Source organism: Gobio gobio (genome assembly GCF_949357685.1).
Source record: "Gobio gobio genome assembly, chromosome: 25".
Classification (NCBI taxonomy): Eukaryota; Metazoa; Chordata; class Actinopteri; order Cypriniformes; family Gobionidae; genus Gobio; species Gobio gobio.
In genome coordinates, this window is record NC_137121.1 from 21733259 (window position 1) to 21745777 (window position 12519).

At 38.6% G+C, this 12519-nt stretch overlaps 1 protein-coding gene across 1 annotated transcript in view; it reads right to left on the bottom strand.

Annotated features, from left to right (window-relative positions):
• Positions 1-178: 178 nt before the first annotated feature.
• aass (aminoadipate-semialdehyde synthase) overlaps positions 179-12519 on the bottom strand; it is a 28688-nt gene continuing 16347 nt past the window's right edge. The window contains exons 15-24 of the mRNA XM_079810394.1: positions 12387-12516; positions 12163-12273; positions 9802-9910; positions 9398-9538; positions 9149-9316; positions 8972-9067; positions 8645-8760; positions 6303-6391; positions 5942-6118; positions 179-962 (exon numbers count right to left, since the gene is read on the bottom strand). Of these exons, the coding sequence (XP_079666520.1) occupies positions 844-962; positions 5942-6118; positions 6303-6391; positions 8645-8760; positions 8972-9067; positions 9149-9316; positions 9398-9538; positions 9802-9910; positions 12163-12273; positions 12387-12516 (1256 nt within the window). The 3' untranslated portion in view covers positions 179-843. The remainder of the gene's footprint in view (positions 963-5941; positions 6119-6302; positions 6392-8644; positions 8761-8971; positions 9068-9148; positions 9317-9397; positions 9539-9801; positions 9911-12162; positions 12274-12386; positions 12517-12519) is intronic.

Here is a 12519-nt window from a genome sequence, read left to right on the forward strand (position 1 = left end):
GTGGCCTACTTTATAGTGGCCAACAATGCAGATTGCGTTTATGGCCGCCACCGGGGAGTCAACACACGGGGGTGAGGGGGGTGAAGGGTAACTTCCTCTCATTTCTGTCTAATGAAGATGACAAACAATATTTAAGATGTTCATTTGACGAAAAACCAGGAAAATAAAACAAATGCAAGAAAACGCAAACGCTTTTATTGGACAAATGCTACTTTTAAAACAAATCTTTGGACATGTTATGGTTAAAATAGTATAGAAATTATTTGTACGTCACAGTACCCAATCAAGCGAAGAAAAAAAAAAACAGATTCAGGAATAAAAAAAAAAAGATTAATTCACTACATTGCCAAGTCTCACATACAACAAATATTATTTTGTCAGCATGGTAACAAGGCCAAACAGAAAATGGGTAATTGAATCAGTAGTATTCAACATGACATCATGTTTTGCATAAATATGACGATACTGCTTGTTTTGATGTTCATGTTTAAACCCTTTGAGTACAAGGGTAGGAAATACTGACAGTGTATAAAGTTCATTTTCAACGGCAGAAAGCGGAAACTGTACGGCTCCGTGTCAAAGTGCATTGTGGGGGTTTATTTACACCGCCGCAGGCCAGTCTAACGTTCATGATTTATGACAACACTGATAAAAAATAACACTCGTTTTCAACTAATACAAATCTCACAGATTCAAGTTTGGAAGCAAAACTACTAACAGTTGGATCATCCGCAGATCAAGTTAATGATCTGCAACCGTTCATTGCGGTAATAGATATTTTTTTCATTACAGATGCCTGGCACAGAAATGAGTGAGCATGAGATGATGTCAGTGTGTGTGTGGTTACTCTGATAGGGTGCTCTTGGTGATGCAATGAAGCCCCTCCTCCTGCAGTCTCTTCAGCACTGGACTGTAGATGTTCTTCGTCATCGGCACCACGAGTCCTTTAGTCGTCAGCTCACCTGCAGTCAGACAGCACACAGTCACAGTAAATCAAAGCAGTGCTGGAAAATATTTGAGTAAATGTAATTGTTAAACTACAAAGTAGCCAAAAGGATACTTAAAGGGATAGTTCACTCAAAAATAAAGCCATCCTAGGTGTATATGATTTTCTATTTAAAAAAAAAAAAATGGCAGAATGGCAGCCCCAAAAAAGGTGCATCAATCCATTATAAAAGTACTCCACACGGCTCCGGGGGGTTCATAAAGGCCTTCTGAAGTGAAGCGATGGGTTTGTGTAAGAAAAATATCCATATTCAAAACTTTATAAAGTAAAATATACAACAAAAGCTTAACTGGCGCGACGATAACGTTGCACGTTGCGTAAGCCTTTTGAACTGTGTGAGGCGTTACACTTCCTGCGGAAGTTGAATACGGAAGGCAGTCTGGCGAAAGCTATTAGCCATATTTTTCTTACACAAACCCATCGATTCGCTTCAGAAGGCCTTTAGTAACCCCCCTGAGCCGTGTGGAGCAGTTATATGATGGATAGATGCACTTTTATGGACTTCAAAAAACAGAGCAACAATTCACTGGCATTATAAAGCTTGGATTAGCCAGGACATTTTTTAATATAACGCCGATTGTATTCGTCTGAAAGAAGAATGTCATATACACCTAGGATGGCTTGAGGGTGAGTAAATCATGGGATAATTTTAATTTTTGGGTGAACTATCCCTTCAAGTACAGTAACTAGAGAATCAAAGATATTAGCTTTTACTCTCTACTTGACTACATATTTGAATGAAGTATATGTAGTCTTTACTCCAATACATTTGTGATGACTAATGCAATTATGCACTGGACCTAACTGCTACAAAAGAAGTGATATCACCATCTACAGGGCACTGAAGGGACTATATCTTTTTTATAACTTGTCAAAAAGGCTACTTCACGTGAATGCGAGTGCATTAGCAGTTAGTCATGAATCACAGGCGTTTCATAAAAGATGAGGACATGGCTGCAGCCAAACCAGCACATCTAGTGCAATTTGGCTTCGGCTATTTCATTTTACTTAACATTATTTTATTTATCTGTTATATTGAAACAACATTTTTGAAGGATATTGGCTTACCTATGCCTTTTTTGAGCACTTGAGCTTAAAAGGCACAATATGTAAGATTTTTGGATTCAAATATCCAAAAACCACTAGAACAATGTTATATATTTTGTTGACTTGTCAACTTAACATTATCCCAAATGTTTCCAAGATTGTTTAAATCCAGAGAAATAAGCAGTTTCAATGACATCATACCCGCGTTTTATTTTGTAGAAACCACGGAAACGGCAAATATGATTTAATATATTGTGTTTTATTAGACAGGTGAGCAACTGTCTGGATACATTCATGGACAGAAAACTAATCATTGTTATATAGCTCAACACAGTTAGTCTTATTATTTAAATCTCATTGATTTACCGCGAATACCATGTTTTACCATGCCTAATATTGATCGAGTTTACTGCAGTGTGCAACAAAAGTCTCATAGTAGCCGCCGAGCAAACGCTTTATAACGCATTATAACACAACTTTCAACACACTCAGATGTATCTAATATGATAAAACAGCGGGACGTTTTTTGGGACGTTCAGGTTTATTTTGATTTTAGAAAATAATCGTGATTGCTCTCCTCAAAAAACAACTTTCTTATTTTCACTGGCATGTCTCTTAAGTGTCGAGGACTAGTGCATCATTGAGGCTACATTCAGTATGAGTAAAATACTTAAAGGGGTACTTCAGCGCTGGGAAGATGAATGTGTATTTAAACTGGGTCATTTATGTAGTAGAAATGTGAAATTATTTGAGAATTTGGTGCCTTTTAGGCTGAGAAAAGACAGACAATGTATTTGTCTCATGCGGATGAAAGGCAGCAACTCCCAGAATGCACTTGCTTCGATGCTCAACTAGGCCACTCCCAAAGCCACGGCCACTGGTTATCACGCACATAATTTGAATATACTACCGGGTTTCTACTGATACAAAGTTTAATGCTAATCGCTGAAGTAACCCTTTAAGTACTGTTAAAATCAGATAATCTAAGAATTTTACTTGAGTCGTATTTGAATTGGTGAGTTGTAACTTGTAATGGAGTCATTTTCGCTGTAAGGTACCTGTATTTTTACTCAAGTATGGCTTTCAGGTACTCTTTACAGCTCTGAATCAAAGTGACTTTATAAGAATGGCCATTGTGTGCAATTACTAGAAATTACAAGCAGGATATATATATTTTTTTAAATAGTCAATGATATAATGTTACTGGTATCATTCCAATAAGTAAAATGGGTACATTTAAGATATATTTAGACATTTAAGCCAATAAATGTATAGTCAACGGAGCATGGGACCCCACATTATTGCAAGCTGGCAAATCATTATTTGCAAATAAAATACAATTTAAATATAAGAAATATTTTATTAGATTTGTGAAAGTTATGTTTTCTCCACTTAAGATTTATAAAAGGGTTAGGACACAGGAGTTAAAATATTTTAGCTTGTTTGATATAAAAAAATTAAAATAATAATATATAATTTTGATTACTGCAGTAAAATCAATTATTCGCGATTAATCGCATATAACTAACATATGCCCCGTTTCCACCAAAATTACCCGGAACAATTTGTCCCAGGAACTTTCTTCCCAGGAACTCTTTTCCCCCCAGGCCTACTGCTGTCTGCGTTTCCATCATGGTCTAAAGTACTGTGAAGATTAGACTTTCCAAAACCCACTGGATTTCGTCCTCCGCAAATAAACTTAATGAAGCCTGTACCTCGTCATCGGTCCATCTGTCGCATTTTTTAAACTCTGTTGCTGATTCGAATAGCAAACAACTCATAATGCACGCACTGCAACAGACTTTTAGGTTGAAATAAAATGCTGCGTGAGCTCAACCAATCAGCATGTTCAGCGCCCAAGTCCCACCCCCGAAAGTACCTAAACTTTGAAAAAGTACTCCCGTTTTGAGGGGGAAATCTTTACCCGGAACTTTATTTAGACCCCGGTTCCGGTGGTTCCTGTGGAAACGCGGCTATTCATAATCATATACATATACATATGACTGGTTTTGTAGTCCAGGGTCACATATATGTATAAGTCGCAAGGGTATATTTGTGGCAACAGCCAACAATACATTGTATTGGTCAAAATTATCGATTTTTCTTTTATGCCAAAAATCATTATGATATTAAGTAAAGATCGTGTTCCAATAAACTGTTGATAGTGTCAACCTTTGAAACTGATGATATTTAGTAAATTTCCTACCATAAATATATAAAAAAATTATTATTAGTAGTAATATGCATTGTTTTAAAGGCGATTTTCGAAATTTAATATTAAGATGTTTTTACACCCTCAGATTCAAATAGTTGCATCTCGGCCAAACATGGTCTTATCCTATCAAACCATAATGGAAAGCTTATTTATTCAGCTTTCAGATTATGTATAAATCTAGGGCTGCAGCTATCGATTCTTTTTGTAATCGATTAATCTAACACTTAATCAATCGATTAATCGATTAATCGGATACATTTTTTTGTGTTTTTAAACAACCAAAACAAATAATGCATAACGAAAATGAAGAGGAAAAGCTATTTAATTTATTAATATGCACAACAGGTTTCATGCTGTAATCTAGCCCTGACATCAAAGTAAATATCTGTTTTATGTAGATTTCTACACCTGCAGCATTTACCATTAGGCTACTAACAAATAATATATAATTTCTGGGGTGAGCCTATTTGCTATGGGAACCTAGCAACCTTTCTCTGTGTGTGTGTGTGTGTGTGTGTGTGTGTGTGTATACGCGTGCCGTGCGTGAGGAAGAGTGTCAGACCAGTTGCTTCATTGCAGTTTAATACGGCAGAAATACATACATTAATTTTCAGTCGAACGCTGCATTCGGCTTGCATCACTTGCATTGCGGTGCATTTTAGGTGAAGCATCCGTTCGAAAAATCGCGTCACAACATCACGTCCCGGTGTATACAATGAATGCTGAAATTATTGTTGCGTGGCTACATAAAAGTTTAAGCATATATGTGATGCATTGCCGCGATTGGTCTGACATGGCGCGTGAGAGACGAGCGCGCAAATGTGTGTGTGTGTGTGAAGGGGTTCTTTTTTTAGGCAATACTCTCTTGCAATTGAACGTGAATACGTTTACTACTTAAAAACATCAAAGCTAAACACCATAGCTAGTCAAACCGCATCAGGACCATCGCGACAAAATACAGTATGGGATTAAAATCAGCGAAAACATCAATGTATAGGCTTAGGCTACGTTACCATAGAAGTCCTACCGCTGTGAAATGCCAGGTTTACTTTGCAACAGACACATTGCACCTTGTTCTCTTCATTTTTAAGAATGTAATGATCCCAAACTTTAGACATTCTCTTCCGTTTATGGACATCTTTACTCTCCGCCATCGCGCCAACTAAATTCAAAATGTATCACGCGCTATGGTGTGCTTCCTGAACATTGAACAGCGGTCCGTGTGAATCAGATCCCTGCACGTATAGTGCGGTATTTAACGAGGCTTCGAGGCAGAATTTTTGCCTCGAGGAATTTTTGTAATCGAGTTAATCGAGTAACTCGATGAATCGTTTCAGCCCTATATAAATCTTTAAAAAATGTACACTTATGACTGGTTTTGTGGTCCAGGGTCATATGTATGTGTAAGTATGCATGTATGCATGTATGTATGTATGTATGTATGTATGTATATATATATATGTATACAGACTTTTATGTTAGATGCAATTAATCGATTTGACAGAACTAAAATTGATTAACTGTATAATATTGGGCAATCTATCAATTATCAGATTCTAAACTGTATTGGCCTATCTTTCTATATTGGTGCATGCATAAATGAAATGCCTTTTTACAAATGTGCAGTTAAATGAGCATTTTGAAGTTGAGTTTAGTAGCTCGCACACACTGACCGTTGAGCACCATATGGGCTGCGATGGCTGCAGGGTAGCCCACAGTTTTGGCCATGGCTGAGTATCCATTGGGATCCCCGTAAACCACCAGACTGATGTGTTTGGTCTCCAGCTCGCCCGTTGGGTGTCTGATTCCAACATCGTTCCTCATGATGATCATATCACGCTCGCCTTTAGCTGCACGAGACAGAACGATCCAAAAACAATACTCAATTATGTGCAACTGAAGACATTTATCCTCATCCCGGAGCACGAGGAATGACCTTCATAAACATATTAGAAATCATCTAAGCTCTCTGAAACTCATGACATGATGTGAAATTGGCAAAATGTGGAAAAGAAAGAGGAGCTGGGTCTTTACCGAAGGAGAGTTTGGCCTCCAGGTGCTTAGCAAGCGCTGCTAAGATGGTGTCGGCGTGAGGAACCGGCTCTTCACTGAGCATCCCGAGGCTGATGGGATTCAACAGGTCAATCTTCTCTATGCTGTGTGACTCTACTTTATCATTTACATTTACAAGTATACCTTAATATTGATATTAGACATTATAAAGACATCAATTAGAATTTACACATTGATTATAGTGGTTAAAAATAAGTATGTAATTTTATGTGTTGATGCATGGGTGGTGTGAGCATTACATAGTTATGAGGTTGCTAGGTGGTTGCTATGGCGTTGCTATGCGGTTTCTGGGGTGTTTTAAGTGGCTTTTACTACATTATGTGTTATGTGGTTGCTAGGTGGATGCTATAATGTTACTAAGCGGTGACTGCCCTGTTTTCAGTGTCTTTTACTGCATTCTGTGCTAGGAGATTGCTAGGTGGATGCCAAGATGTAGCTATGCGGTTGCTGGGGTGTTTTAAGTGCCGTTACTGCATTCTGTGTTAGGTGGTGGATGCTATGGCGTTGCTATGCGGTTGCTGGGGTGTTCTAAGAGGTGTTTATTGTGTTATGAGGTTTGTATGGTGCTGTTATGCAGTTACTGAGGTGTTCTAAGAGGTGTTTATTTCATTGTTATGAGGTTGTGTGTGGTTGCTATGCAGTTGCTGGGGTGTTTTAGTTTTAAGTGCCTTTACTGCATTCTGTGTTAGGTGGTTGTTATGGCATTGCTATGCGGTTGCTGGGGTGTTTTAAGTGGCTTTTACTAAATTCTGTGTTATGTTGTCCCTAGATGGTTGCTAGGGCGTTGCTAGGCGGTTACTGGGGTGTTTTAAGTGCCTTTACTGCATTCTGTGTTAGGTGGTTGTTATGCGGTTGCTGGGGTGTTTTAAGTGGCTTTTACTGCATTCTGTGTTAGGTGGTTGTTATGGCATTGCTATGCGGTTGCTGGGGTGTTTTAAGTGGCTTTTACTAAATTCTGTGTTATGTTGTCCCTAGATGGTTGCTAGGGCGTTGCTAGGCGGTTACTGGGGTGTTTTAAGTGCCTTTACTGCATTCTGTGTTAGGTGGTTGTTATGCGGTTGCTGGGGTGTTTTAAGTGGCTTTTACTGCATTCTGTGTTAGGTGGTTGTTATGGCGTTGCTATGCGGTTGCTGGGGTGTTTTAAGTGGCTTTTACTAAATTCTGTGTTATGTTGTCCCTAGATGGTTGCTAGGGCGTTGCTAGGCGGTTACTGGGGTGTTTTAAGTGCCTTTACTGCATTCTGTGTTAGGTGGTTGCTATGCGGTTGCTGGGGTGTTTTAAGTGGCTTTTACTGCATTCTGTGTTAGGTGGTTGTTATGGCATTGCTATGCGGTTGCTGGGGTGTTTTAAGTGGCTTTTACTAAATTCCGTGTTATGTGGTCCCTAGACGGTTGCTAGGGCGTTGCTGGGGTGTTTTAAGTGGCTTTTACTGCATTCTATGTTAGGTGGTTGTTATGGCATTGCTATGCGGTTGCTGGGTTGTTTTAAGTGGCTTTTACTAAATTCTGTGTTATGTGGTCCCTAGACGGTTGCTAGGGCGTTGCTGGGGTGTTTTAAGTGGCTTTTACTGCATTCTGTGTTAGGTGGTCGTTATGGCATTGCTATGCGGTTGCTGGGGTGTTTTAAGTGGCTTTTACTGCATTCTATGTTAGGTGGTTGTTATGGCATTGCTATGCGGTTGCTGGGGTGTTTTAAGTGGCTTTTACTAAATTCCGTGTTATGTGGTCCCTCGACGGTTGCTTGGGCGTTGCTGGGGTGTTTTAAGTGGCTTTTACTGAATTCTGTGTTAGGAGGTCGCTAGGTGATTGCTATGGCGTTGCTATGCGGCTGCTGGGGTGTTTTAAGTGGCTTTTACTGCATTCTATGTTAGGAGGTCGCTAGATGGTTGCTATGTCGTTGCTATGCGGTTTCTGAGGTATTTTAAGTGCCTTTACTGCATTATGTGTTAGGTGGTTGCTATGGCATTGATGTTGCTTGGGTGTTTTAAGTGGCTTTTACTGCATTCTGTGTTAGGAGGTCGCTAGGTGGATGTTATGGCGTTATTGCTTTGTGGTTAAACACTGGATTAATACTTGGGGTAAAGAGTTCACTTAAATACCCTCATCATTCCGTAAGATTTGAGCCCATGAATCTGGTGTAGATAGCGCCATGTTCCACCGTTGAAACTCTTGATTTAAATTAAGCTTTATTTTGTCACTAAAATGACTTAATAAAATCAAGCATTAATAAATAATCTAAATGAATAATAATAATAATAAAATGCTCTAAAGCATTTTAACAGAAGGCTGAATTCTTCTACTCACCATCTGAGGCTCTGCATTCTGAAGTCATCCCTGCCGATCCGCTCATAAACAGCGTCTTCAAAGGCACTACAGCTCAAAGTTGTGGACAAGCCGATCATCTTACAGAGAAGCTCTTTCTGTGTACGAGACACAACGATATTAAAAATAAAGATTTGACAGTTTGTGGCTGTGTGTAGGATGAGAGAGGTCAAATGAGAGTGGTTTAAGTGTTCAGTGCCCTTGTTATAACACTCAACACAAATTTTCTTTCCATCATGTATTAATATATATTTATTAAAGAAAATACATTTTATGAATATAATGGAAAAAAAGTCAATAAATCCATACCCATGAGAGAGGAGAAGCTGTGTGGTCCAACAGTGGACACGGCTCAGTGTTGATGAGTCCCAGTTTTACAAAGCCACTCATTGCAGAGGAGAAGCCCTGCAGACACACACATGCATAACATGTTGGCACTGGAAAACAGAGGCTTCAATGATCTGTACAACTGATCAGCACGAATACCTTGAAGCGCAGAGTTCCTCGGATCAGCGTGTGTGCCGACTCAATCCCATACGGCTCGGCGTACTTGGTGCTGTCTCGGTTGGGAAAGCCTTCCAGGTTGAATCCGGGCATGAATTCCATGGGCTTTGTGACATCCAGGAGAGCACCGCCAGGAGGAACACTGACAACCTGAGCAGTGAAGGATGGACCGTTTTGTGAACTAGATGCTACAGGATTACAGAGGGGATTTTAAAAGTGAACCTGTATCACCTGGTTGTCTTTCAGATAGATGGCCGGACTGATGGTGTTGAGCAGGACACCATACGGACTCCAGCTAAACTTATAACGCAGTGGGTTGTCGGAGCACTCTGGAGCAGGGAGACCACCACAAAAAGAGCTGTAAGACTCCACCTGTCAAGAAACAGTGATTTCCATTTGGAGTAACTACAAGAGCACCATGTGACTTGACCAAATGTTCACACAGGAGACCATTCTCGACCGTTAAGTGAAAATGAACATTCAAGAAGCTGTGAATGATTGCTGAGGTCTGTCAATATGTCTTCCAGACGTGGTGATGAGCGCACCAATGGTGCGACAGTATGTCACTCTATTGCAAATACCCATCAACACATCCAACTGGTAAACAAACATGAGTGCATGCATGCAATACCTACAGTGCAACCGTCTGCCTTGGCCTGGTCGATGCACTCCATGGCCAACATGTGATCGATGCCAGGGTCCAGACCCATCTCATTGACGATGGTGATGCCAGCTTCTTCGGCACTTGGGAAACAACAGCCAATCATGGTGAAGCCTCATGCATATATTAATGAACTCAACCAGTGGCAGTATAAAATCCAACAAAGATAATTTCAAAGGGATTTTAAAGGGACTGATTTATACTTAAAGGGACAAAAAAAAAATCTATCTAATTCATAGATATTATAGTGACGGTCAATGCATGTTTTGTCCTATCGAATTTATTTAAAATAACGGAAGTGCATGCTTTTAATTTTTAATTCATTTTGAGATTATTTTTTGGATTATACAACTGTCCTGATGTCATAATTAAGAAAGATCCTCACCTTTAAGCAGTTTAACAATCTTTTATCATTATTAAATATATATTAATATTTGACAAAAACTAAACTAAACAAAAAATGAGTGCAAAATAATCTGTGTATCATGCATTTTTTTATTTAATATTGAAAGTAGAAACATTTGAAAACGGCACCTTTATATTTTCATTGTCATTATCTTTTCAAAAAACTAAAAATTAAATGCACGAAAAGTTGACCAAAGAATAAACCCTGTCGTCATCAGTTGTTCCTCAGTTCTGTGCAACAGGATAATAATCATCCGCTACTACAGTTGTATGGATTCTTAAAGCATTTATTGCAACTTCATTTAATCTCTTTCTCATCAAACAACCAGTCAATGAATGGCTTGGCAAAAACCGTATTGTGACATAGGTTCATGGCTAATTACACATGCCAGAGAAACAGGTGTTGATTTCAGAAATATGAATGTACCTTGCATTTGCTCAGTGCATTACCCATTAGTCTTCTTCTTTGGCACACCGCCTGTTTTATTCAACCGAGCAACTCTCAAAATCTGTGTAGCAAAACTGCATGACGCACTGGAGAGCACGGAGTAGTGTTGTGAAGGCACAACGGCCTGAGACTTTGCTTTGGAAGTTTAGTTGGCAGAGAAAAATAAATTAATACTCAATATTAATGTAATAAATGCTGCTAAAACAAAAAGTTACGACTGCTGCATATATTTACACTACAATGTCGGTGCTTTTACTGCTTGGAGTTTCATTACCCCATCACAACTTATTTAAACTTGGACAACTACTCACCTTGATGTTGTTCTAAAGCCTTATTAGCCTTTAGTTTTTCGAAACTAAAAAGAAATAAAACATTTCCTGCTTGCCCATTTAATGGCAGACTCAGAGAATTGTGACTTTTATTCTATTTTTTTAAGAGGATGCAAAAGTGTCATAAAATGATAATATGCTACTCACGCCGTATGTGCTTCGGTTGTCAGACATTTCTTGCGTGAACATAAGGACAAACAATGTAAGTCTATAATAAAGCCAAGACTATGTATTATTCTTTTCTCTTTGTACAAGTATTTAAAAAGACTTAATTTACAACTAATTTTCCCCGCCACTGACAGAAACTTCCGGCTTTCCGTGTTTTCACTGTTATGTGGTTGGGGGCGCTATTACACATCTTCTGAACGAGTACTGAATCTCCAGATCAAAAGACATGCAAAGAAGATGCAGAAATAAGTGATATCATGTGTAATCATATGAATGTGTGAAATAACGTGATCATCAACATTTAAATGTAAATCATAACTGTGTAATGTTACTGAATGAAATGTCAACCCAGGACGAGCTTATAGGACTGTTGATGGACTCAATCTACTCTAAATACTGTATGTTTTGATCATTGTTCTGAATCCGATCCAGATGTACTCTTTGACAAAAAGACTCTTTTGCTTAAAATGTTGCTTTTTTATGAAACATACCCACATTCAAGTGTTAATAAAAAAAAGGAATGCATGAAGCTAGAATAAAACCTTTTTTTATTAAAAAGTCTGTTCTATCTTTTGATATATTGTATGTTCTAATGTTCAAACAACAATTCTGGGGGCCATGAAACTTGTGATAATGGTTGAAAACATTTTTCTATGATTATTATCCTGTTGCGCAGAACTGAGGAACAACTGATGTCAACACGGTTTGATCTTTGGTCGACCAATCAGTGGAAAGAGGCATTTCACTCTCACCCACATGTAAAGATCGAATATTCAAGCTGTTTAATTTTTTCAACCCCTGAATGCAAAAACGAAAAATCAACCTGAATTCTTTTTTAGATTTCGAAAAAGAAGACAATTTCAAATTTTTCTACTTTAAATTTTTAATCAAAAACAACTACTCCAGATTAAAATTTACCGAATTTTCATTTCTGGGTTCTCTCTTTAAAATTCATTCATTTTCTAAGAGACAGTAAGTTCCCTACCTCCTCTGAAGCTCCTTCATAGCAGGGCTCAAGTAACTGGCGGTCACCATGTTCACCCTCATTTTAATGCAGTTCTTGGCTACTTGTGGATGAAATGTGTACGGCAGCATGCTAGAAACCAAAAACAAAAAAATAAATGTGAATTGTTGGCCTTTTAAAGTGTACATTAAAGTAGAATAGCTAATGTCAATGCATAATCAAGTGAATGAAGTTTATGATTATGCCTGATGACGATGTCGTGGTCTTTGATCAGAGACTCGAGGTGGCCTTCCTGGCTGGTGATGTCCAGCATCACGGCGATGGTGTTGGGGTATTTTGCTGCCATGTCCTCAGCCTGATGCAACAGATTTGAAGCTG